We start from the raw sequence: 27,240 nt of genomic DNA, 5'->3' as shown, positions 1-27,240 counted from the left end.
GTGTATGAACCTTTTGCAAGTTGCTTTGGATAAAAGCGTCTGAAAAATACCCCAAATGTAAATGTAAACATATACTGTAGGTTGATGGGTCTACTGTAGACATGAGGTGGCTGCAGTGGACACCTCCACCTGAGTAAATGTAGTGTAGTTCAACATTTGAGAACGTGATCAGATAGGCGGCGACCAGCAGCGAGAGACGGGGAGGAGATCTGTACCGACGAGCAGAGTTCCACCGTACACGCATGCTCGTGTAAACTCCCGCCCACGCCGAATTAGACAACATGAGGCCTGCGGCTGCCCTGGATGTTTATGTCCCATGATTCAGTGTCATTAAAGCGTAATGCTGAAAGCTGGCTGTGGTCGCTCTCCTTCGACCACATCTGGTGCATGACCGTCTTCAACTTGAACCTCCTTCCTTTGTCTCTGCTCCTGTTGTGTTTTTACATCGTAGGAGACAGTCCTGTTTATTTACGATTTAATGTAACTACTCATCAAGTGAATGGAGTGAACATGTATGATGGAGACTTCTCCTTTCTCCTGACCTGATGGAGACGATGGAGCCGGTGGGTTTGATGGTGAGGATGTTGACCTTCTACAGCTTCGTCGTAAGCCCATGGCGAGGTTCTGGAGGTGATTTACTGCGCATGGCAAACAAATGTCCACATTCTCCCAGTGTATTGCTCCACCCAAGCATGTGTGAGCCAGTCTCATGGGTATCAACATATATGGCAGATGCATGGTGGACAGACATTTTTTGTTCTTAATTTCAAAAATGATTTTGAAAGACATGGAAAATACCGATATCAATTGGTAGCGAATTAAAAAAGCGTTCCCAGATTTGATTATCGAATTTTTGAGAGAGAAGGATGTTAAAGGCCTGGTGAAGGTTATGGTGGGGGGAGATATAGGATGACATGATGGACGTATTGTATGCAGGGTCGTGTTGGAGGGAGATATATCCTGGGTGATGTGGTAGAGGGGGATATTGGATATCGTATAGCTCTGGCAGCAGGAGGGGGGGCTCATTGCAGCATCAGCACCACAACAACACTGGATGGCCCCCATGCTGTGGGAGCGTATCTGAGTTGCCACCAGGGCATGGCGTCAAGAGTAATGGCCCCAGATCTCTCGCTCTCTCGCACCTCTCGCTCGCTCACATCCCATCAGATCCCCCCCAGTATCACGGCAACAGCGACACGATAACCGCTGAGAAGATGACACGAGAGCAGAGGCGGAACGATGCTCCGTCACGCTGATTGTGAAGTCAATCAGATAGCGACGCACTAAGACGCTCTCCTCTCTGGGCAGATCTTCAAAGGGTGGCGCTCAACTACAAACGACAGCAGGGTTTAAAAACTCCCCTTTTGTCGGCTCGCAGTGATGGAGACGTCTCTGGAGACGCCCGGGGAAACACAAGACCCACGTATGAGTTTCCCGTCCGGGATCAATAAAGTCTTATTTTATCTTGCGGATGGATGCCTCGACGGGCGCCAACAAGCCGTCCCTCAGACATTAGTCGCATGTCGAAATGAAAACGGTGGGGTTTGTTTGTTGGGAGTTGAGATGGATGGGCAGACGACGAGAGGCAGAGTGTTTACACAGGGTTTGAGACGGTACCAGCGGCGCTCCCCCTGGGCTGTGTGGCTGCAGCTGCTCTCACTCCCCGCTCCGAGGCCGAGGATGCCAGTGCAGCACCGGGGGTTGTAAATATTGACTTCAGGGGAGTTCAAAGAACAGGGGTTTGGTTCTCGGTTCTCGGCCCGCGGTTTCTCTCTGTAACTGCGTGGTAGGTTATTAAATGATGCACCGCATTAACGTTGGCGTGTGGCTTGGTTTATTTTGAACGGTCTAACGTTGTGTGCTTTTTATTTGACCGTGAGGAGGCTCAATTGAAGGGTATTCTAATAAGTCGTGAGCAGGCTTTGGTCTCTAAGAGACACTCGAGGAGCTCCGACTGCGTCTGATTGGACTTGCTGCCCATTCGACGAGCATATCTCAGCATTTGCCTTAAGCCTGGGGCCATCATTTTAAACCCACTAAAGTTCACAAACGCTAATGTGCAAGCCTCTTTTGATGCAAGCACTTGCGTTTTACCGTCAGCGATGAAAGAAGGAAGGATGGCACTATTGATTTGAAGGAACACAACGACAGTGTGACAGTCGAGCCGTGGTTACCCTGGCATGTTTTCTGCTCATCCTGAGTGACGGGCAGATTACATCCGCACTCCGCTTCGTACAGAGGGGCCAGCAGCAGTCGGCTCCCTCTCAAACACCTATTGCTGGGTGTTTAACCAATGCATACCTGCATGAGGTTTCTTCTAGAACCGGATCTAATGCAGACTCTGTCCTTGAAGCTTGTCACTTCCATCACTCCCGTCTCAGTGAGGAGGATCCTTCACTTCATTTTTCCCGATCAGTGAATGGCCTTCACGACAGATCATCTGAACGAGATGGCCGAGGCTGTACAGTGCATGCATTTTGTTTTGTAGAATTAATTATTAATGTTTGCCTCTCTCGTTTCCTTCTGTTGGAAATACACCGGTTCGAGTTACACCCACTCTAATAACACTAATCTTCTACTCTGTGTCACTGCTCAAACCTGCCCGCGGAAAACATAATCTACAAACCACTGTTTACAGAGCTTGGTAATGCCACAAAGAGCCCTTACAGGTCCACGCATTAAGAGAGTATATCTTCTACAATACCTCTGCGGTCGCAGTCCCTGACACAAGGCCGCTGTGCTTAACACGGAGCAGAAATTGGCGTGTTCGCACAAACAAAATGACTGGTTGGCTACTGAATCGAAGCGCCGCATCGGGGCTTTGATCAACGCAGTGTGTGCGAGGTAGCAGGAATCCCAGGGAACAGATTGTACCCTGTGGGAATCACTGCGTTCTGCGGCAGTTCGTCAGCCCATGCAAACAAGGCGATTCTTACTTGATTAAGTATTTTGTGGCTTTTGAAAAAAGGTGTGTTTTACCCCTTTCTTCTGGACTGGTTGTTATTCATTCAGTTTGCCTCCAGGTGTACCCAAGACGAGGGCTGAGGCAACATATTATCTGGTCTTATGCACGTTGTTTTAAACGGTTGATATTTTGCTACCGTGTGTAAGGGTTGTGGTAAGCCGTTAGAACGAAGCCATTTGAAAATCTGCCCTTTCCTGTGTTTTAGTGACCTCATGAGTGGAAGTGTCCCCCTAGATGTATGATGGATAGATCAGCAACATTTGCTACAGTCCACTGGGTAGGCTGGTAGATGTTCTATGCAGCAGACATATAGGTGGATTTTCAAACGTCTTGTAATGGCTAATCAAACTCGCACCTGGTGGCATAATATCACCATCATTTAATAATATTAATGTAGAAACAGTCCATGGATGATGACTGGCTGATGGTGTAGCGTTATTACCCCAATAGACGGCTCATTCTTCACAGATGTGTACAGAAGCAAGCCGATTCTTCTTAATACAGTCTATATCAAAACAGTGTTTAATATCGCTCGTCTTTTTTAAGGGAGGCCAATTAATCACACTCTTCTGAGAGGGAGGAGACTCCATCCTGGGAGGTTTGGTTGAACTTCATGAACTCAACTCGATTAAGCAAAAGACTTGAGTAATTAAGAACAACCGAGGGATGCGTTACACGCTATTTTAATGAATACACAACCAGACAATATACACAGCCTCCAAGGGGATTACATCAGGTTGTAAGGAACGGGCCAGAATAGACATGATAGAGATGTCCCTTCAACACGCACGCACTCGTGCACCAACGACACACGCACGCACAAACAAGAACACATGCGCACACACGCACACACACACAGGCATCACGGCGTTATGAGATAAGATATAGGCCTCTTATTGGCTGTACATGAGTTCCTCCCACTTCTCCATGGTGATCTATGGCTGCTGTTCCCACGCTGCTATTTATGTGCGATGCATCGTAAGGACTATTTCAACACGCACTCACAGCCGCCACGGCTGCGGCTATAACTCTCCTCTTTTACCAGCCTATGGGGAGCTTGTTCCACCAGGGGAAGTAAAGACGTAGCACACAGCGGAAAGCACAATGACTGTATTCTCGCTTGTCCTACTGCAGTATTCTGCTCTCCCTCGCACCCGCGCTGCTTAAGACGCAGTCGTTCTGTATCTGGAGACGTAGGCCCCCCCATCCGCCCCGTGTGACAGACTATGGGCTGTGCTCTGCGCGGTCGCTCATAACGACCATGGCAGATGGCGTAGCAAACAGAGGTACGAGGGTGGAAAGCTTGAGTCGGGGCTTCTGGATGCAGATGTCAGTTGATCGGGTGAACTGATCGGACGAGACACGGCGGAAATTCCCACTCAATGTGTGTAAGATGCCTGTAGCGCAACAACCATAGCGAGGGACCCGGTCTGATCGAAGGTGACACCCACAAGGCGACACTCGGTCTGATACAAGGTGACACCCAACACAACACCCACGGCCTCCTAGCCGAACGGCTCTCCAAGCTTCCTGAGGATGCCGGGGGTTGTTCGCGGCCCCCGTTGTTTCAGGGAGGGCTGGTGGAGACGGCAGTGCTCGATGGGAGCAGAGAATGACATTGTGCAGACGTCTGCAGACCTCGGAGCCCCTGGTCATGGTTTGGTTTGAAGGTGAAGATTCGGTCCCTAGAGAAATGTCTGGGTGACCTGTATGACTCAGCTTCTCGTTATGACGGTTCATAACGAGGAAGGAGGCAGAAACTCCAGATCATTTTAGTTTCCTCTTAAAGTTTTCATTTCCTCTTAAAGATACGGCTGCTAAACAAATAAACTATGATATGTAAATGACCCAGAGTCCTAACAAAACCATTTTATATTGTTTACTTTGGGTGGCTTGGCTGCCGGGGAACATAGATAACATAGAAATGAAAGAAGATAGGAGGCATGTTTTATTTATGATATGCAAGGAATCTATTACCATACCATGATCAAATGCAGCCAAAGAATCCTCCTTATTTACACAAGGCTCTGCAAACACCCAGGCAGATGTCTTATCTGTGTGTGATCCCACTGCCAAACCATCACTCTGAACTGTGTTTGGGGAGATGAGCGTGTGGGTGGGTGTGCGTGTACGTCAGGAAATCAGTCCTTCATGAACAGCCACTGTGCGTCCACAATGAGCCCCGGTGACCACAGCTGTGCTCGCTCTCCCTACCTCTCGTCTCTCTCATTTCCCTTTATTTTTACATTGTGTGTGTGTGTGTGTGTGTGTGTGTGTGTGTGTGTGTGTGTGTGTGTGTGTGTGTGTGTGTGTGTGTGTGTGTGTGTGTGTGTGTGTGTGTGTGTGTGTGTGTGTGTGTGTGTGTGTGTGCGCTCCCTGTCCAAACTCCGCCCCTCCCACCCACTATCCCCGGCCGGCTCCAGCTGACCTCTGTCGTGTTTACAGGCTGCCGCTCGGCACGCGTTCCATGTTGACCCAGCCAGATTAAACATTCGTTTTCCGTCTGTTTGTCCGTGTGTGTTCCCCCGCCACAGGTACCGCCTCCAGCACAGCCTCTTCGCCACGACGTACGCAGCTCAGACCTCCTTGAGAAGCCCCCCCACCCCCCACGGAGACGGTAAGAACCTCTCTCTGTGTGTGTGTGTGTGTGTGTGTGTGTGTGTGTGTGTGTGTGTGTGTGTGTGTGTGTGTGTGTGTGTGTGTGTGTGTGTGTGTGTGTGTGTGTGTGTGTGTGTGTGTGTGTGTGTGTGTGTGTGTGTGTGTGTGTGTGTGTGCGCGTGCGTGCGTGGAGGGAACGGGTGTGAAGCCTTTCTGTGTGTTTTGCGTGTTTTAATGCGGCATCACGTGTGAGTTATGAATTAAAAAAAAGCCCGTTGTGAAACGCGCGGTAAACAGACGCCGCTCCCGCCTGCTGCTGCAGACAGACTCTGGCTGTTAAAAGGCCCTAAATGAGGACGCCGCCTCCCCGTTCTCACCAGGAAGCGGAGCCTAGGGAGCGCTTTGTTTTGCCTGCAAAAGAACAAGAAGACGGCTTCTCGGCTGCTCCTCAAAAGATCACCTCGCTGTAGAGCGGAGCGCTCCTCTACCTCACCGGCACTACAGCACAAGTAGCAGGGAGCGCTCACGAGCACATGCACACAGACGCACACAGAAACACACAGATAGGCAGATGCACACACGTGCACACACACGCAGACACGCACACGCACTGTCTTGCTCGCTCCCTTGGCACTCGCACACCAAAGCCACACACACACACACACACACACACACACACACACACACACACACACACACACACACACACACACACACACACACACACACACACACACACACACACACACACACACACACACACACACACACACAGCACTGGGTCCGCTGAGGGGCGGGGAAACAACAGAGCACAATGGAGCTTTAATTGAATTTCAAACCGTTCACGCTTTGAAAACATTGGCTTTAATGGGCCTGGGAAATATTCACATCTGGTGCGCCACAACACTGGTGTGTGTGTGTGGGGGGGGGGAGTGAGTAACTAGATGGACCTGCTCTGATGTATTCAGACTGCATTTAGTTTCTTCTGTCTAAACTCATTACAAGTTCTGGGGTAGAATCCAGACTACCGTATTTTCCGCACTATAAGGCGCACTTAAAAGCCTTTAATTTTCTCAAAAAACGACAGTGCGCTTTATAATCCGGAGCGCCTTATATATGGCGTCCACACGGAGCCGAAACGGGCGAAAACGATCCGATTTCGATTTATGCGGTTCAGGGATATCTCCATAAAGACGGAGTCATTTCGAAACCGCATCGAGCTGTAGAAATGCTGTAGTAAATATTCAAGGCTCTGGTTCTCCACAGAAAAAAGTGGAGCGCACCAAGCCTGCGCGCTGTATACAAACATTCAGTCACGAGGAGATTCAACCTTTTAAATAGAGCAGAAATACTTTTTAATGTACAGTTAGTAATTACATTTATCAAGGGGCTTTATTTAAAGCTACAAAAAGAATACAAATAAAATAATAAATAAAAAATTCAACGCAACTCTGAGGACCCCCAGCTGGTGGGGGGCTAATGCTGTCATCGTTTGCGTTTCAGGCGTCCACACGAACCCTAACACAAAACCGCATAGGTCCGGATAGATTTGAAACCACCTCCGAGGGTGGTTTCAGAAATGTGCGGTTTCGGGCACCGGATTCGCCGGCTCCGTCTGGACGGTCGGCCGAAACGCACAAGACTTATGCGGTTTCACCAAAAAATCGGCATTGTGGGAACGGGGCCTCAGAAGGCGATCACACGTTCACCAAGTCGGGGAGACGGCGCCGGGCGACTTACGCCACTATTTGACAATGGCTCGTTGATGCCTGGGCTGATATATCAGTCTCAACTGTGGTCCGAGCTTTCACGAAGGCAGGAATAATCACTGAACTGCCAGGCAACAGTAGCGACACTGACCTCGGATAATGACGAGAGGGAGCCGGGCATGTTGGATGCCGTACTCGCCCAACTGTTCAAGTCGGACACTGAAGAAGAAGAATTCGAGGGATTCGTGGACGGGGAATGAACTGAAAAAGTGAGCTTGTTGTACGTAACTGAGCAACGTTTGAATTAGCGGTATCAGACTGTGTTTTTTTTACGTGTTTACAACTGAACAAGGCTGGGAGATATTGTTAATATGCACATTAACGTTTGAACATCGTTACCATGGGAGTGAACGGAGTTGTCAGAACGCTTAAAGTTTGTCTTTATCGGACCGTTTTATTGACATTCCCGTTAGCACAGCTCGGTCTAGTCGATGCATAACGCAACCCCAGTCAAACGTTTGACTGCAGTATCTTCAATTCTATGCGCCTTATAATCCGGTGCGCCCTATATGAAAAAAGTTCTAAAATAGGCCATTCATTGCAGTTGCGCTTTATGATCCGGTGCGCCTTATAGTGCAGCAGATACGGTACATTTAGTGTCCCCTGTCCCCTGAAATCGGTACTGTTGCTGAATCCATATTAAATTTGTGTCTCCTCTCAATGCCTGTCGTAAGGGTTCTGTGTTCACCCTCTCGCCTTGTGCCCAGTCCTCGTATCCTTTTCGTTATGTTTCTGAAACGTAGCCTTTCATAAACACATGCACATCCGTTTCCTTTATCATCATTGTTGCCATGGCGCCACAGTCACCTGCTGTCACCTTGAGCCCCCCCCCCCCCCCCCCTCTCCCCTTCAGCCAGGTGTGCAGAGCAGTGTGTGTTAACCCTTTGTCCCCCAGACAGGTGGGGCTACAGAGCAGTGTGTGTTAACCCTTTGTCCCCAGGGACAGGGTGAGCTGGTGACCAGAGATGGGTCTGGGGTCGGCCTCGTTCAGGCACCGCGTATTGAATGAATAGCTACTGTTCTCTCTCCACACACCCATTGAGAGGCTCGCACACAGAGAGCTCGGCGGCCTGCCTCTCCCCTCACTCACCAACACGCCGCTGATGGGAGTCATGCTGACGCCACATTGTGCCTCTGCTACGGGCGGTCCCTTCCTCCACAGAGGAGCCTCCCGACCTGTGACAGCACCAGCATGACAAGGCTGTCCCATTTAGACCTCCCCTCTCTCTCTCTCTCTCTCGCTCTCTCTTTCTCCTTCGCATTCTGTCGGTCTCTCTCGCTCTGCCTGTGTCTGTCTCTGTCGTTCTATCTGCCCCTCTGTTCCCCTCTCCTCCTTCTCTCTCTTTCTGTCTGTCTATCTCGCGCTTGCTTTGTCTTTCTCTGTCTGTCTATCTCGCTCTGTGTCTCTCGTTCTCTCTCTCTCTCGTTCTCTCTCGCGCGTTCTCTCGTTCTCGTTCTCTCTCGTTCTCGTTCTCTCTCGTTCTCTCTCGCTCGCGCTCTCTCTCGCTCTCTCGCTCTCGCTCGCTCTCTCTCGCTCTCTCTCTCTCTCTCTCTCTCTCTCTCTCTCTCTCTCTCTCTCTCTCTCTCTCTCTCTCTCTCTCTCTCTCTCTCTCTCTCTCTCTCTCTCTCTCTCTCTCTCTCTCTCTCTCTCTCTCTCTCTCTCTCTCTCTCTCTCTCTCTCTCTCTCTCTCGTGTTCTATCCGCCCCTCGTTCTGTCCTGTCTCCCTGTGGCTCCCGGTACAAAGAGTCCATTCCTGTTAGAAGCAGCACCGTATTCAGCGTTGTGTGTGGTCCATTGTCCACTCGGGCTGTGTGTGTGAGATTGTGTGTGTCGCTTTCAATCTTTGAGATGTTTCCGTGCGCACGGAACGAGAGCAGCTGACCAGTGGGTGTGCATGAGTCTGGTGCGCATGTATGCACAAAGGCAGGAGTCCTTCCTTTCTGTTCAGTCTTGCTGTCTCACACACGCGCACGCGCACACGCACACGCAGTCTTTCTGTTTCTCTGTCTCTGCTGGGTGTTAATTATGCTAGCACCCCACAGACCTTTAAAACGAAAGCCCTTAAGTAAATCCCTTGCTCTTGTTTGCACACACAGAGACACAGACTACACCCCCAACAGAGTAGACACATTGACGACATGCACACACACATGCAGGATGTGAGCGAATGCACACACACACACACGCGCACAAACGCGTGCACAGTGCACACACCGAACACGTAGAGACACTATGGACATGCTTTGTGGACACAAATCTTTCCTCTGTGGAAAGGCTTCTGAATTAAACCCCAGTTAGTCTGTTAGATTCTGGGGGTAGTAGTAGACATGGGGACTGGCCAGAAACCAACAAGTGCATGGGTGGATGGAGTCCTAGTTAACAGTGGTTTTGGTGTGGATAGTTTGCTAGTTAAAGTTGTTTTCGGATAGGATAGTGTGCTAGTTACAGATGGTTTAGGTGTGGATAGTTTGCTAGTTAAAGATGGTTTTGGTGTAGGTAGTTAGCTAGTTAAAGATGGGTATTTCGGTAAGGAGAGCTCACACTACAAGATGTTTCTGAACCTAAAGTTTGGCTTGATCTCTGCTGGGGTCCTGGTGTCGAGGTACTTCTTGTGTGGTCTTCGGCTGCTCCAGGGTTCCTCCAGGAATGAGTAGTTTCCTGGCGCCGGGCTAAAGAAAAGACAACCTTGTTCTCTCCATCCCTTCCTCCTCTGTCGGGGAGCGAGGGATGGAGTACAACATTCTCTCTACTTTATCCTTGACAGAAGAAAGGAGGTCCAGCAGAATAACGAGAGCAGTGTATTAAGACTTTAGTTTTATATCTGTGAGGAGCATCCAGGCAGAATCAAATGGGAACTATTCTAAAGAGCTGGCAAAGAAAATCTAGTGCGCCAACAAAAACCTGGACCAGGCTTCATTGTATACCAGTAGATCACAGCAATGGTTTCCCTTTGACAGCAACCCTATATACTGTATATGAACACCCAGTGGCACCCGGTCTGTGGGGAAGCCCGGGCCTACCTAGTTATTTTATAGTGTGTGTGTGTCGTGTGTGTCTGTGTCGGGGTGTATGTGTGTCGGTTTATTACTCATTGTTTGCGTGACGGCAAGGCGATAAATCATCTGAATCTTTATTGAATCTTGATTTGCATCCCTCATATGCACCCCCCCCCCCCCCCCCCCGTTTTATGTACGGCATCAATTTGCCGGCACAATCTACACCGAGGAAACAGTGTTACTCCGACATCTGCTGCATGAAAACATCACTTCCACCGTCTCCTGTGACAGATCTGTTTTAGGAGTCGCAACACAATGAGACTAACTCAGCCTCCGAGAGGACTGCTCCCCCATCCCTCCTCCTCCCTGAGGAGACGCCGCTGCAGATCACGACCTCACCGTGTGTGTGTGTGTGTGTGTGTGTGTGTGTGTGTGTGTGTGTGTGTGTGTGTGTGTGTGTGTGTGTGTGCGTGTGCGCGTGCGTGCGTGCGTGCGTGCGTGCGTGCGCCGGGGTCGTTGGGTGTCTCGGGTTACACCTACCGGTATACAGGTGAACGTCTGTCGTCGTGCCGACCGGCTGCTGGGAATGCCCCCGCTGTTCGAGCGTAGCTGTTTATTAGAGATAGCTGTTAATTATGGGATGTTTGCTCGGCTCCGGAATGTGAGCACGGTTTAATTTGAGAGCTCTGGCACTGGTTCAAGACAGACGATGATGCCCAGAATAACGAGGGGAGGTTTCTGATGGTGAATATTGTGCCGTTTTAGATTTAAGTTCCAGTCGCAAACAAATGCGGATAGCATTAGTTTTTTTTAACAACATTCGCCCTAAAAAATGTAGTGGATTAAATGCCTTGCTCATTGGCATCGTTGCATGTTCAGGGGGGAGATGGAACCGGCAACCTACAGAACTTCAGAACCAGCTCAAACCCCCCCTTAGTGGGTCTTGGAGTGACGCTGTGAAGATCGGTTAAAAAGGTCAGCGTGAATTGATTGGAAGCAGGGAAGTCTGCATTCCTCCCCAGACCACGTTCTTCGGGGATATTAACGCCAGCTTCGTGCTCCAGCAGTTAAAGCAATCAGCCATCTTTGTTGGCGTAACATCACTGGGTGGCTCGTGTGGGACGTGTAGATAGGGCTGTCTCTCTCCAGCGAGCGTCTCGACGGTACAGCTCCCAGCTGTAGCTAATGCCAGGCATAATGTGTTTCTGTTATTTTCCCTCTTTATTTGTTCAGCGTCTATTTGTCTGAGAACATCCGCTGCCTTTCTTCTGTCTGAGCGGTTTCATGTCATCTCTGGAGCGCCCGCGGCAAAAACGCGCCCGGCATTATTTTATTTTCCCTCTTCCAAACTCGAGCACGTCAATGTTCACATGATTGAACATTACAGTTGATGAGCAAACTAAAAATAGAAATGGATAGAATAGAGGTGATGATTACGATGAGTTGATGTGGTTGCATTGAGGCTCTCGGTGATGGTGAACCGCTGCCTTTGTTCACCGGAGCACACGAGGCTGGGGCGTGCCCAGAATAAAACCGACCTATCGCGAGCGGCGAAGGCCGGCCTTGCAGCTTGCGATAGGTCGGTTTTATTGACGTCCACTCGATCGGTCGGCGGCGGGTCATAGGTTCAACAGGACGGCATGGGGCCGTTCCAAAACAACCCCGGGGCGGTGCCGGGGCCGGCGACGAGGCCTTGAATAAGACCGACCTATCACAGGCGGCATGCCCAGATTTAAACCGACCTATCACATGCAGCGGGCCAAGAATATAACCGACCTATCACAGTCATTGGGCCCAGAATAAAACAAACCTATCGCGAGGGGCAGGCCCAGAATATAACCGTCCTATCGCGAGCGGTGTGCCGAGGATAATACCGACCTATCAAATGTCTTCCACAATCCCCAAATGTCCGCAGTACATAACCTGTAAGCATCTGATTTCAATAGGTCAGTTGTCATCATTCATTTCATTTAACATTTGGTCATTCAGCAGACAGATTTATACAAAGCGACTCATAGGGCAGGCTGAGAGCGATCCAAACACAAACGGGAGTCACCAGAGCATCAATTCAGATATTAACAACCGTGGATGTCAACCAAGGTTCTCCCCCCCCCCCCACCACCAACGCCAATTCTCCTCAAACTCTCAGAGCTGCCTTCCCCACACCCCCGTGAATACCTCTGCTCTGTCTGCAGTCAGTCCAACACGCTGCACTGCGCCTACTGGCTGCGGTGGCACCTCCGCTGTAATTGGATAATACTGATGTTAATGCTAGCAATTAGCACCAAAGTGTCTGGGAGTTAACCCTGCGGTAGTGCTGCGGCTCTGGCTAAACGGCTAGCACAGCAGATGCTGTGGAGATCGATGAAGGCTGGAGGGGGAGGGGCGGGAGGAGCGGGAGGACGGCCGGGAGGCCCCGGAAGTGGTGCCCGGACGCCATCGTTAGCCGCTCGGCGTGAGGCTGAGCCGACACGCGCTCCCTCGGGTTCCAACAGGAAACGGTTCCGCCGTTGGTCGCGCTGGTTCTCGGCGGCGGCGGCGGCGGCTATATCGCAGATGACAGGAGAACGGGAGGACTACAGCAGCTGCACACACGCACATAATCATATTTCTGAGGCTGCCGGCGCGCACTGGGCTGGAGGGTGGGATTACGGGATTACATTAAAACATTAAAACGTATACCAGAGATAGGCGCTGGCTCAGCTAGCCGGCCTGCGCCGTAACGCCGTGGAGCAGGTCGGCGACGCGCTTGTTGATGCCAATTAGCAGATGTAATTCCTGTGGTTATGAAGTATGGCTGCTGATGATGTGTTTCTACATAAACACCTCAGTAAGACTGGGGGAGAGCAAACAAAACACTCGCTATTCAATGGGCGCTATTTGCATATTGGAATTGCTTCTGGTGTGCGCCGTGTGTTGCCAGCCGCTGTTCAAATTTAACATTGTATTTAACGACGGAACCTGTGTTTGTCTTGGCGTCAGCAAGCGCTGGGATTGGCTAACGGACCCGGATGCTCTGTGATCTGCTTTTCCGGTAGGGCTTCCTGTAGGGGACGGAGACGTGACGCGTTAAAGGTCTTTCCCCAAGATGTAAGACCCGGATTGGGCTTCGCGAGGTTTGTTTACCGCGTTTACCGGTCTTGCGTGTTTATTAGGTATCTAATAAATCGCTGTCTAATCAATACTTCATTCACTGCCTCTTCCGTGGTCATTACAATATTATGAATAGACTGCGTCGGGTTCTCCGACGTCTCTCCCCCTTGGCCTGCCCATAACAAGTTTGAATATTAAGGCCTGCCTAGTATTAGTTTGAATTTTGATTTATTTTTTGATATTCGAATAACGAAGTTCGGAGTCAAAGCCCTAGCACACACACACATCCATCCATGCATACACAGGCACACACATCCTTACATATAGCTGTCAATATATAACAGACATGCTAAAAGTCAAAGCATATGCACATACACACAGCGTTAAACCCAGGCACCCAAACACACATCAACACATGTGTGTGTGACACACACACACACACACACACACACACACACACACAGCCTTGCATATAGGCGTCGATATGCTTGCATACATGCCTAAAAGTCAGAACATAGACCCGTACACACACAGTTCTACACATCAATACATGCACACACACACACACACACACACACACACACACACACACACACACACACACACACACACACACACACACACACACACACACACACACACACACACACACACACACAGACACAGCCGTGTGTATGCGTGCATACACAAACAGACAAGCAAAAGCCCATGCTTACACGAACCGATGCACATGTTTAAGTAACGAGGACACAGGGTTGAGTGGGAGTGGAGGTTCTGAGTCAAGCCTCCGATGTATAATATCTCGGGTTCCTACCCACACGATGGCAGCTGTGTGCCGGCCAGCACACACACGCACTCCCAGGCTCCGCCGAGGCGACCACACACAGACGGTGTGCGATGCCCCGCACACCGACGGGCGGTTGACATGTGATTACCCCCGGGGTGGTGATGTCTGCTGGGGGCCGGGGGGGGGGGCCCGGGGCAGGGGGGGATGGCCGCTGGGTCTGTGACCCCGTAGTTGTGCTGGAGAGGAGACGGAACACGCAGAGTTATCTAAACACAACCGACAGGGCGTAAGGTCAGCTACCTCACTCCCACCCGGCGAGAGTAAACACGCATATTCAACGGTTTCTCTGGACAAAATGCAGAACGACATTTCCATTTATTCTCAGCGAGGCGGTAACGCGGAAATAAAAGCCTAACACGTCCGAACTGGATGTTTTTCGTCCATGTTTTATTTTCTTTATCCTCTTTGAACATTCCTATGTTGACCCGTTTTTCATTTATTTTTAATGTCACTGAGGTGTGTTTGTGTGCGAGTGTGTGTGTGTGTGTGTGTGTGTGTGTGTGTGTGTGTGTGTGTGTGTGTGTGTGTGTGTGTGTGCGTGTGCGTGCGCGGGCCGTAGTGTGTGTATGTGTGCACACACAGCTGTGATTACTAAACTGCTATAGCCTTCAGTCGTCAACACAGGGCTTACTCAACACGAGCGTGCGCGCACAGACACACACACACACACAGCCTTAATGTACACATACAAGCCCCCCCCCCCTGTTGCGCTGCTGTTTTGACAGCTAGTGAAGGGAAAGGTTTGCAATGTGCGTATATTTTTAGTCTGCTTCCTCCCGTACTGTAAAGAGGAGCTTTGAGCGGGGGCCATGCTGTCTTCACTGGGCTGTCATCGGCGCTCGTAGCTGCGCCTGACACACACCCACACACCGCGGCAGCTCCCCAGTCCTACCTTCGCCCGACTCCTGTGAGCCAGCCCGACGTGTATATTGTTGTGAAGAAGCTGGCTGATGTCCCTAATGCCAGCCGGAAACACACGCACACTCGAAAAACACAACCTGGTGAAGTCTAATGTCCCGACGCCAGCCGCAAACACACAAACATTTGATTAACAAAACCTAGTGAAGTCTAATGTCCCCACGCCAGCCGGAAACACGCACACAGTTGATTAACACAACCCAGTGAAGTCTAATGTCCTGACGGCAGCCGGAAACTCACGCACACTCGATTAACACAACCTAGTGAGTGTTCGTGGTGTAGCACAACGAAGGGGAAACACTGGTTTATATTTCTCTTTTGGTCAGAGTTCAGCTAGATGCATAGCCTCTCCCACCTACCCCTCTTATACACTTATTGTATTTTGTATGTCCTGGCACTTAAAGATTGTACTTATCCTAGCTGTCTTTGTTGTCTACGGAGAATGGGTTGAACTAGCGATTGTTAGCACTTGGCAGTCGGTTCTTTGAACTTCCTTTCTGGACCGACAGCGATATATTGTTTTTTCTCCTTCTTCTGACAAATGTACTAATTGTAAGTTGCATTGTGTAAAAGCACCTGCTAAATGCCCTAAATGTAAATGTACATGTATATTTTTTGTTTCCTCTACAGCCAAACACACACATATGATAGTTGGGTATGGGGTCAGAATAGTCTCATTAATAATGAATCCAGAGAAGTATTCACAAATGTATTTTGTGATTTATATATAAATTACTCTCTTCTCACAAATACATTTCAATGCACACACAAATGAATATCGGTATGTATAAATGTAGAATATATCCCTAAACAAATAAGTTTCACAAACACATTTCTGATCCACACACAAATGCATCTTGTTTTAAATAAATGTAATATTAATCCATAAATATATGAATTAAAAACATATTTGCAATTTCATCAAAAATGTATTTGGATGTTGTTACATTTATATACAAACAGTTAAACTTGAATTAACAAGAAGCTTTTCATTTTTGAACTTGTTTGCATTTGTGTGTGAACTAGTCTGTATTTATATGTGGATTTCTGAGACTCTCCTGTCGTGGCTGGATATCACAAATGCATTTTTTTCAACAAGGAACTCTCTGTAGTCAATCGGATGCCTCCCTCGTTTTCAGCCAATCATGTGAATCAAGTGATTGGCTGAAAACGAGGGAGGCATCTGATAATTTTTTTATTCATATATTTATGGATTTATATTATATTTATTTAAAACATTTGTGTATGGATCAGAAATGTGTTTGTGAAACTTATTTTTGTTTATGGATTTATTTTACATTTATACATACCGATATCCATCCGGTGTGCATTGAAATGTATTTGTGAGAAGAGAGTAATTTAAATATAAATTACAAACTACATCTGTGAATCCTTTTCTGTGCATTCATTATTAATGAGACTGTTCTGACCCCATAGTTGGGTGCTACACTTCTCCTCTAAGACCCGTGTTAACTAGCAGGTTTGATTACAACCTCACTTAAACCCAATTAGATGAAAGGTGCTGTTGGTAAGTTTTAAAAGCTATAATTTAATGCCTGTTAGTGATTGAATCGCTTAGTGAATATCTGTTCTGGTTGGCTTGGCGCATGCCTCTCTCTGATTGAGGCATTTAGAATGTCAGGGATTGTTGGTGTGAAAAGTCAAAGAAATGTAAGGACCTGGCATAAAAAGTAGAATCACCACTTGATAACATGAATCATTTCTGATGGGTTGTTGCAGGTGTGGGCGGTCTGAACGGAGCTGCCGTAACATTTCAGATTAACTTCGGAGCAGAGGTTGGCATGGCATCTGAGTTCATTATATCTTTATCTGCAAACTTGTGACTCAGCGTCTTGGCTGGCGCATGGCAACCCAGCTTTGTGGAGCAGGTCCTGTCTGCCTGCCCCCTCAGAACTCAAGGATTCTCTCCTACAATAGCAGTCGGTCTGCCTCTGTTCATCTGGTCATGCTGTCGACCTTGAGGGTGCTTCACTCTCCCGGTTCGGTGTGACTCAGGGAACATTGTACATCCGAACGGCACAAGAAAAAACATCCTTGACTTGAAGGACTCCTGACGGGCTGTGATGCCAGCTTCGCCTTGTGCCCACCCAGTGTACCCGAGCCCTGTAATTATCCATTGCTGGTTATGCTCCTCTTCACTGCGGGGAAACAATGCTCAGACACTTCCATCGCCTCTTCTGCCTAAATCCCGCTCGCACTCTCCTGTTGTTTTTCTCTTCCTGTAATCGGGTCGCAGCGTTTCGGTTCCACTCGACGGCTGACTTGTGCCAGCAGCGCTGCCAGCCAGCGACAGCAGCCAGCACTTGGTCCGTTGCCATAGGAACCGGTTCCATTATTCCCTCGGATGATTTTGGGATGGCCGACACGGGCGTTAATGGCAGCCCTCCACCGCTGGAACCCTGGGACGGCGTGTCGACTCACGAACAGCCCGATCATGACATGGACTCTGCTGCCTCCGCGGTGAATCAGCCGTTTCCAACGGCCTTCGCAACGTCTCACCTTGAATAAAAACCATCAACGACGACATCTTGAAACACCCCCTACCCCCCCACACACGTCTATTGCCTGATCTCAGTTCAGGTTTTCTCTGCTTGATCTTCAATCGCAGTTGGCTGTTCTCAACAATTTCCCTGCCTCGTTTATCCCTCCATGCTTTTATAGCCCCCATCCTCCCCTCAGCTCACCCTCTCCTCCTCCTCCTCCCCCTCTCTCCCCTCCCCCCTTTTCCTCCTCTTGTTTTGTCCTCCTCCTCTCTCCCTCTCCTCATCCTCTCACCTGCTCCCCCCCTCCTCATCTTCTCCCCCGCTCCTCAACCTCTCTTCCTCTCCCCCTCTCCTCATCCTCACCCCCTCATTCTCTCCTCACCCTCTCCCCTTCCCCTCATCCTCTCCATCTCTCTCCATCTCTTGCACACCCGTCAGACAGAAGGCATCACATCTCCCCCTAGTCAATGTGACGTTTGGCATGAGTGGAGCTTGCAGAATGTCCTGCATATCAATATCATGACGAGTGTGTGTCCGGCATGTGTGGCATGTGTTGAGTGTGTGTCTGTGTATGTGTACTCTGTAGCTCTAATGTTTGTGTGTCTTTAGTGTCTGTACGTCTGTGCCTGTGTATGTGTGCGCTGTGGCTCTAGTGTGTGTGTCTGTGTGTTGGTGTGCGTGCAGGTTTGTGGCGGGGCCTGTGTTTGTGCAGTGTGTTTAAGTGATCGTCGTCAATAGGTGAGAGCCTCCACCATTAGCTAACAGGCAGCGGTGCGGTGCTAATTAAGTGTCATGTTTTATCTTCAAATATTTATTCTGTTCTAACGAGCAGAGTTATCTCCCAGTTTCCCACTTTTCCCTCGCTCTCCCGCTCTGTAAATCTCCCAGTATTGCTCTTTCTCCCTCTCGCTCTGTAAATCTCGCTGTATTGCGCTGTCTCTCTCTCCCTCCCTCTCCCTCCCTCCCCCCTATTGCTTGCTTTCTGTGAGTGTAAATCTTTCTATCTGTAAATCTCCCCCCCCCCCCCCACCCCTGGAAATCGAATTCTTCCTGCTCTATCTCACTGCCTTCCTAATTTGCTGGCCCTCTTCCACTCTGGGTTTAATCCATATTTTTTATCTTCTGTTTTTCTAATCCACACTTGGGCCAATTTAGCTGCTTGTCAATTTCTCTATCTCTCGCTCACTCTCTCCCTCCCCCCCTCGCTCTCTTCCTCGCTCTCGCCCTTTATTTTCAGATCTCTCTCCCTCGCTCTCCATTTCTCTATCCATCTCTCTCCCTCTATCTCTCTCTGTTTTTCTGTTTATCTCTCCCTCCCTTTCCCCTTGGTGTAATGCAGAGGTTGCGGTGTTACAGCCCAGATTTCCTCTGGGAATGTGTCACACAGGTACACAAAACTGCCCAAATGTTCTCCCTCCCGCCTGGTCTCCACGCCAACCTTTCAAACCTTCTACGGAACCAAGATGGGCTCTCTCTCGCTCTCGCTCTCGCTCTCGCTCTCGCTCTCGCTCTCTCTCTCTCATATTTTTGTATCCATTTCCCTGTGAACTCAACCCCGACTACATCGACATGTGTCATAAAAACTGCTCAGAGGTAATACAGAGGTTGTGTGTTATACCACTCAGAGGTCATAAGAGGTCACGCTTGATGATTGTTCAGTCCATCCCTCTGTTTGTCAGTAGAAGCTCTCAACGCACCAGTGCAAGTAGCATAATGAGGTAGAGGTATTCATTCTGACATACTCAACGCTATCAACATCCCCTTTAAATTCACATCGCTTCTCATGTGGTCAATACACATATACCCACTGCGTATATTACTTTCTTCTGGGACATCTGAAACTCCAGTGTGGGATTATTAAAGATGTAGAACATTTGATCTTATCTTCTGTAGATGAGAAGGATTCAGGTTCACGGATTGTAAGCGTTGAGTTGTCTGGAGGCTGGTTCAGTTGAGCTAGGAGCAGGGCCCAGCAGGGGGGGCCGAGTTGAGGAGGCCCTCCGGGTCCTAGGTTCACCCCAAACGCGACGGGGAGAGACGACTCCATACAAAGTCAACGTAGAGACGCGTATCAGGCGACATTTGTCGCTAGAAAAACCTGCAAATAGTTTTGGCATGTGGTGAGGCATGAAACGCCCTGGTACGGGCGCGAGCGCGTTCACGAGGATTTAGTAGCTCAACGCCCTGAGCGACTTAACGTTACAGCCAATCAGCGTTGAACTGGCCAACCGTTCCCTGCAGAGCAGTCCGTAGTGATCCGCAGCATCGGAGGGGAAAGTGATTGTTGCCGTTTGCGACTCCCGGAGCTCTATATATAATAGTATAAAGATATTATAATAGATAGTATAATATCTTTATACTATCTATTATAATATCTTTATACTAATGGATAGTATAAAGATATATATATATATCTATCTCACGGCCAGAACTGTGTGCGCCTCCGGATGATATTATGAATCGACTGTCGGGTTCTCAGACGTCTCTGATACCTCCACTTCTGGTACTTCAAAAACAACTCATCTTCCTCATACACTAAAGTTGCGTAATAAAAAATTGCACAAATCATACGGCGACGGATTATGACTTGTCACGTGACAAAACTCATGAGACACCGTGACCAGGCGACAAATGTGGTGTTTGGTGTGAACGCACAATGCCCAGCGCCGTGCAGAGGGAACAACCAGCCTCCCAGACAGACTGTAACTTTGTTCCCTGAGAATGTAGCTAGTGCTCTGCAACACACACACACGCGCGCACACACACACACACACACACACACACACACACACACACACACACACACACACACACACACACACACACACACACACACACACACACACACACACACACACACACACACACACACACACACACACACACACACACACACACACACACACCAGGTGCAGGTCCATACAGGGGCTGGCCGCTCGTTGAGATGAAATTGTGTGTGTGTTCTTGTTCCGACTCGTGGAAGAGGCGGAGGACCTAGAGTTCCTCTCTCCAGGAATGTCAAACTTGAGAACATTTCTTGTTTCTACGGCAAATCGTTCCCGCCGCTTACCTATCCCCTCAGCCAATAGGAATGCTGCAGATTCCACATGGCCTTAAGGTTATTTTTGAACAAGGGAGCGAGACACACACACACACACTGCCGCAGGCAAACATTTACACAGAATTGTTGCGTCATGTCTTGCAAAAAGCTGCATTTAGAAATGCATTGTCACACATCAAAAAAAAGACACAAACAAAGACATACACGTACACAAAGACCAGACAAACACAGACACACACACACACAAATACATGAATCACACACAAAGACACACACCCACATAATTAATTCGGAGGAGAAATTATGCACAGAGAGGCAGTGTTCTGGGAGCTTTCTGGGTTCTTTGATGTGGTTCCTTGGTGTCATGTGATCTGTTCAGCATCTCCTGGAACATAAACCCAACAACACCCTAAACGAGCCCCCCTCTTGGGTACACCCGTCATCTCCAGGGTAGTTCTGTTAAACCACTAGTCGCACTCACTGTCGTGTGTGTGTGTGTGTTGGTACGAGTGTGCGTGTGTTAGTACGTGTGTGTGTGTGTGTGTTTTAGTACGAGAGTGTGTGAGTGTTTATATGGGTAGCGCCCAGCCCTCTATTTGGCCTCTTCTACTTGGCCCCCTGGGGCTCTGAGGGTCTGTGTGATTACCTGACTGGGGTCAGAGCTCACACACCCCAGCTCCACTCATAATTATCGATGGATTCCCAGTACCCTTCTCCTCCAAAGTCAAGAGCCTCGGCGTCATCCTGGACAACACCCTCTCATTCGCACCCCATATTCACAACATCACCCGGACTGCATTCTTCCACCTCCGCAACATCGCCAGACTCCGCCCATCACTGACCCAATCCAGCACTGAAATCCTAGTTCACTCATTTGTCACATCACGCATAGACTACTGCAACGCCCTCCTCACCGGACTCCCCACCAAACTCATCAACAGACTGCAGATCATTCAGAACTCAGCCGCCCGGATCATCACCCGCACCAAATCATCTGACCACATCACCCCTGTCCTCATTCAACTTCACTGGCTCCCAGTACACTACCGCATCCAATACAAAACCCTACTCCTCACCTTCAAAGCTCTCCACAACCTAGCCCCCAGTTATCTCTGCGACCTCCTCCAAGAATACACTCCCTCCCGCTCCCTCCGCTCAACCTCTGCTGGACTACTATGTATCCCCACATCACGACTCACTTCAATGGGTGCCCGGTCATTCAGCTGTTCAGCACCCAGGCTCTGGAACTCCCTCCCCCCACACATAAAACAGTCAGACACCATTACAACCTTCAAGTCACAACTCAAAACTCACCTGTTCAAACTCGCACACAACGTCTAACTGATCACTGTTTTGATTGTTTTTTTTGTTTTGTTTTGTCTTGTTTTTGTTTTATTTATTTCTTATTGCTTATGTTTACTTATTTATTTATTTATTTATTTATTTTTTCCACAATGTCTTGTTTTTTTTTTTTTTTTTTTTTAAATGTATGATGAATATATGCTCTGTAAGGTGACCTTGGGTGTTTTGAAAGGCGCCTCTAAATTAAATGTATTATTATTATTATTATTAGAGCTCCACACACCACCTGTAGGTGAGAGGTGTCCACATGCACACACCTCATGCTTTGTGTGTCTGTGTGTGTTAGTACAGTTGTGTTTGTGTTAGGGTGAGTTTGTGTTAAGGTGAGGATCAGCCCAGAGATGGACAGATGTTTAGTGTGTGTCGACTTTTCTCCTCGGGTTGAACCTGTCAATCAAAACTGTTACCATGGCAACCGGGCCTGTTGTACTCCTGCATCCGTCTCCCTCTCAATTACATTTGACTGTTTATCCCTGTCTTTGTCTCTCCCCGTTTCACTACTTATCTCATTCTCTCTTTATTTCTCGTTCTCTCTCGTTCTCTCTCTCGCTCAAGGTTTGAAAGCTATGACTCCTCCTCCCCCCCCTCCCCCCAGACCCCTGCTGTGTCTGTAGTCATGACGAGTGATGGTCTTGCAGCAGCTGGTCCAGCCCTAAACCATGTTGACCTTGCAGTGAAAATGTTAATAATTCAATACATTTTCCTTTTTGATTTTCCGCGCCGACTCTAAGAAGGCAAACATCGACGCACCTGTCTCCTGACATGCTCACCTTGACGGAGAAAACATGACAGCAACCTCTTTGAAGCTAGCAGCTGAGGCTGTGTGTGTGGGGGTGTGTGTAAGATAAGGCTGTATTAACAGACTAAGTATAAGTTCAAGGCTGTTTAAACAAACTAAGTATAAGGTAAGGTTTTATAAATAGACTAAGTATAAGATTAAGGCTGTATTAACGGCTAACAACGGTAGCCGTGAGGGCAGTCCTGCTAATTAGGGATGCACCGAAATTTCTTGACCGAAACCGAATATACTGAAACAGTTGGCCGAAGGCCGAAACCGAATACCGAATGTGGCTTTTAATGTTTTTCATTCATTTTGCTTTAATTTTTCATCATTGCATAAATCAAACAATTAAATGTCCTTTATAAACTTTTTTGTCTTGCTTTTCTGTAAAAAACAAATTTGGTACAAAATATTTATTTAATACTGAACGTTTTCTAACATTCCAGCAGACATTATAGCAAGAATTTAAGAACAATGTACCTTTTAAATAAATGAGTAAAACTTCTTTTTTTTTTTTCTTTTTTTTTTTAAATAAAACAAAAAGCTGTTAGGTGTATTGTGTTCGGCCGAATATTCGGTGCATCCCTACTGCTAATCACGTGGTCTTGCCTTGGTGACGCTCTTCCATCCAATGGGACGCCGTCATCACGGCCTGGTGTTGGAGCACCACGACGTGGGTGCGGAGCAGAAGCACCAGCGTCGTCCGATGTGAAGATGGGCTCCAGGGTTAGCACCCCCGCAGAGATCAAACCCACAGGGCTGTGACCCACAGGTGTAGGGCAGCAGCTGCAGCTGCAGCAGCAGCAGCACTCCCCTGGTAAAGAGATACTCCTAACGGCTTGGTCAATACCGGCTTAAAGACATTCACTCCAGGGCCACTAAAACACAGCGCTCTCTAAAGAGCTCTGTGGGCAGAGAGTGGTCCTCCCTGCTGAATGTCGAACCGTGGTCGTCTGGTGGTGGTGGTAAATGGATTGCGTCTATACGGCGCTTCCCTACCCAGTGGCCACTCAAAGCGCTTTACAATATTGCCTCACATTCACCCATTCATCAACACTTTCACAGCTTGCTAGCTCGGCAGAGTCATGCGTCTTGCTCAGGGACACCTCGACACTAGGAAGAGCCGGGGATCGAACTAGCAACCTTAGGGTTACCAGTCCACTCGCTCTACCTCTCGAGCCACATGCCTCCCCGTTATGGTGTTTGACTCTCTCCCCCTGGGTTCTCTGATCCTCCATTTTTCCGGTCTACTGTATGCATCCTCGAGTAAGAAGTTCAATCCCAAACCTCTTTTTATCTATCCTGCCATCTCCTAAAGTCAACGTTGCTTTGGGATCAAAGCATTATGCAAAATAATCCTCATCTTGAAAGTGTTATCTCTTAGTAATTACCCCCGTCTGTCTGTCTGTCTGTCTGTCTGTCCCTGCAGGTGTTTTTAAGAGATGAGTCGGACCGTTCACGGCAGGGGCCGGAGCCCCCAGCGTAGGCCCACATCAGCGGACCCTCAGCCCAGATCTGAGGCCTCCTTCCTGGGCTGCTTCTGAGGGACGCCCCCCCTGGTGTCCTCTGACCACGGCCCGACATTCAGCCCACCTGAGGGGAGATGACAGACAGGAAGAGCTGCTGATCTGCCCAGACGGGAGGAGGAGGAGGAGGGCGAGAGGGGTAGCGGTGGTGTGTGTGTGTGTGTGTGTGTGTGTGTGTGTGTGTGTGTGTGTGTGTCTATGTGTGTGTGTGTGCGTGTGTGTGTGTGCACACGCACGTTGGTCAGACCAAATCCTCTTAGGCGTTGGCTGAGCTAAGGACTGCAGTGAGAGAGCGAGAGAGAGAAAAAAAGAGAGAGAGAGAGTTATAAGAGATACAGATAAAGTGAAAGGGTAAATACTGAAGATTAGATCGTAAGCCGTTGGATCCGCCAGCCCGGACCCCCTTACCAGACTCCCCGGGCCCAGGGAGGTGCAGCGGGAGCCGGGGCAGGCCTGGAGCATCACCGGGGACGGTTGGCGTGGCGATGGGGGTCATGGTGACCTAAAGTAAATGGCTGCTCCTCCGCTTCACTCAGCGCCTCTTCCTGCCGCTCAGCCCTCCTCCTTCTCCTCCTCCTCCTCTTGCTCCTCGCGCTCCCTCTTCGCCCCTCGTGTACCCCGGCCGCCGGCAGCATGGTGGGCGCCGCCGCGGGCGTCTGGAGGCTGGTGCGCGGCATGCGCCAGCTGGAGCTGCACCGGCTGGTCCTGGTGCTCATCTTCTTCTGCCTGCTCTCCATGGCCTGCCTGGCCTACTACGTCTCCAACAACCCCAAGATCAAGGAGGCCCCGCCCATGCCCTTCAGCGACTGCGGCGGGGGGCCGGGCCTGGCGGCGGCGCCGGGCGGGGCCAGCACGGAGGGCGGGCCGGGCGGCAAGCGGGCCCCCCTGTACCTGCCCCCCCGTAACGGCCGCCTGCGCATGGTGAAGGCGGTGGACACGTCGCGCGCCGAGCCCGTGGTGCTGGTGTTCGTGGAGAGCGTCTACTCCCAGCTGGGCCAGGAGATCGTGGCCATCCTGGAGTCGAGCCGCTTCCGCTACCGGACGGAGATCGCCCCGGGGAAGGGCGACATGCCCACGCTGACGCTGCACAACCGCGGCCGCTACGCGCTGGTCATCTACGAGAACCTGCTCAAGTACGTCAACCTGGACGCCTGGAACCGCGACCTGCTGGACAAGTACTGCGCGGAGTACGGCGTGGGCGTGATCGGCTTCTTCAAGGCCAACGAGAACTCCCTGCACAGCGCGCAGCTCAAGGGCTTCCCGCTCTTCCTGCACTCGCACCTGGGCCTGCGGGACTACCGCATCAACCCCGGCGCCCCGCTGCTGTACGTCACGCGGCCCAACCAGGTGGAGCAGGGCCCGCTGCCGGGCGACGACTGGACCGTGTTCCAGTCCAACCACTCCACCTACGAGCCCGTGCTGCTCGCCAGCGCCAAGGCGGCGGACGCGCAGGCGTTCGCGGCGCCGCCCAGCTCGCTGAACGGCGCCGGCCGGAACCTCCACGCCACCGTGGTGCAGGACCTGGGGCTGCTGGACGGGGTCCAGCGGGTCCTGTTCGGGAACAACCTCAACTACTGGCTCCACAAGCTGATCTTCGTGGACGCCATCGCCTACCTGACGGGGCGCCGGCTGTGTCTGACCCTGGAGAGGCACATCCTGGTGGACGTGGACGATATCTTTGTGGGCAAGGAGGGGACGCGCATGAAGGTGTCCGACGTGGAGGTGAGCGGGGTGGGGGTCGCGCGTGCTTTGGTAGAGATGTTTCCGATGCAATTTTCTTCCTTCGCCAATTCCGATTCCTGAATTTGAGTATCGGCCGATACCATGTATATACCAATTTCAGGATCTAGCATTGGAACTACTAATAGCACTTGTTCTTTTTGAAGGGTTCTCTTACGATGACGGCATTGTACAGTCTGTTCACTTACTTTCGACAAAATATCTGTTCAGAACTAGATCATTTACATTTATAATAATAATAATACATTTGTATTATTTTAGCGTGAGCATCCTTTCACGACTCGGTAGCTAGGAAGCACGTAGTTCGGGGATGACGCGTTTCGGATTCCGACTTTCCACCTCCGACCGTTAACGACCGAAGCGTAACACCGCAGGGTGAGTGATGATCCCTGCTTGTGTAGCCAACGAGCTAGTCATGTGATGTTATCGGATCGGCGCGTAGACTCGCATACTCACCGATACCCGATGCTGCATTTTAGGCAGTAATCTGAAGAATTTCCAATGCTGTTACCGTTATCGGAACAACTCTAGTTCTGGGTGCTGCGTTTTCCTGTTCTGTATAAGGGCGGAGGATTGTTCTCGTAACTGAGCACCGGTTGGCTGGGAATGTGGAGAGAAATGTTCGCCGTGCCGATGCCAAGCACAGGCTGTGCTGCCAGGTCCTTCCCCTTAACGGAGCACCCTTACCCTGCAGTACTCTGTGTTGTCAGGGCTCCTGGTAGGAGGGGGGGGGAGGAGGGAGGAGGGTGGAGGGCGGAGGGCGGCCGCTGGACTACTCAGGGAGCTGGGTGCTAAGAGCCACTGGGGAACGACCAGAAAAGCTCATTAGTTACAAATTATTGGAAATAATGGAGGGATTATGGTGTGTGTGTGTGTGTGTGTGTGTGTGTGTGTGTGTGTGTGTGTGTGTGTGTGTGTGTGTGTGTGTGTGTGTGTGTGTGTGTGTGTGTGTGTGTGTGTGTGTCAGTAGGAGCTGAGCTTTAGCAGTCTGTGTAACTTTCCAGAAGTCAGCCAACCTGTTAATTGTCAGCGCTGGTATTTGGCAGGGTTGCTGGTTCGAGTGTTTGCTCACAGCCCAG

At 49.8% G+C, this 27,240-nt stretch overlaps 1 protein-coding gene across 3 annotated transcripts in view; it reads left to right on the top strand.

Moving 5' to 3' along the window:
- ndst2a (N-deacetylase/N-sulfotransferase (heparan glucosaminyl) 2a) overlaps nt 1-27,240 on the top strand; it is a 78,729-nt gene that overhangs the window by 34,153 nt on the left and 17,336 nt on the right. For 2 of the 3 annotated variants that reach the window (XM_056608932.1, XM_056608935.1), the window contains 2 exons: nt 5,500-5,582; nt 24,325-26,143. In XM_056608932.1, the coding sequence (XP_056464907.1) occupies nt 25,055-26,143 (1,089 nt within the window). In that variant the 5' untranslated portion in view covers nt 5,500-5,582; nt 24,325-25,054. Of the gene's footprint in view, nt 1-5,499; nt 5,583-13,367; nt 13,446-24,324; nt 26,144-27,240 lie in introns of all 3 variants that reach the window. The other variant, XM_056608933.1, reaches the window with a different exon arrangement.

This window comes from Gadus chalcogrammus, chromosome 15 (assembly GCF_026213295.1).
Source record: "Gadus chalcogrammus isolate NIFS_2021 chromosome 15, NIFS_Gcha_1.0, whole genome shotgun sequence".
Lineage (NCBI taxonomy): Eukaryota > Metazoa > Chordata > Actinopteri > Gadiformes > Gadidae > Gadus > Gadus chalcogrammus.
This window is presented reverse-complemented; position numbering and strand designations above follow the sequence as displayed.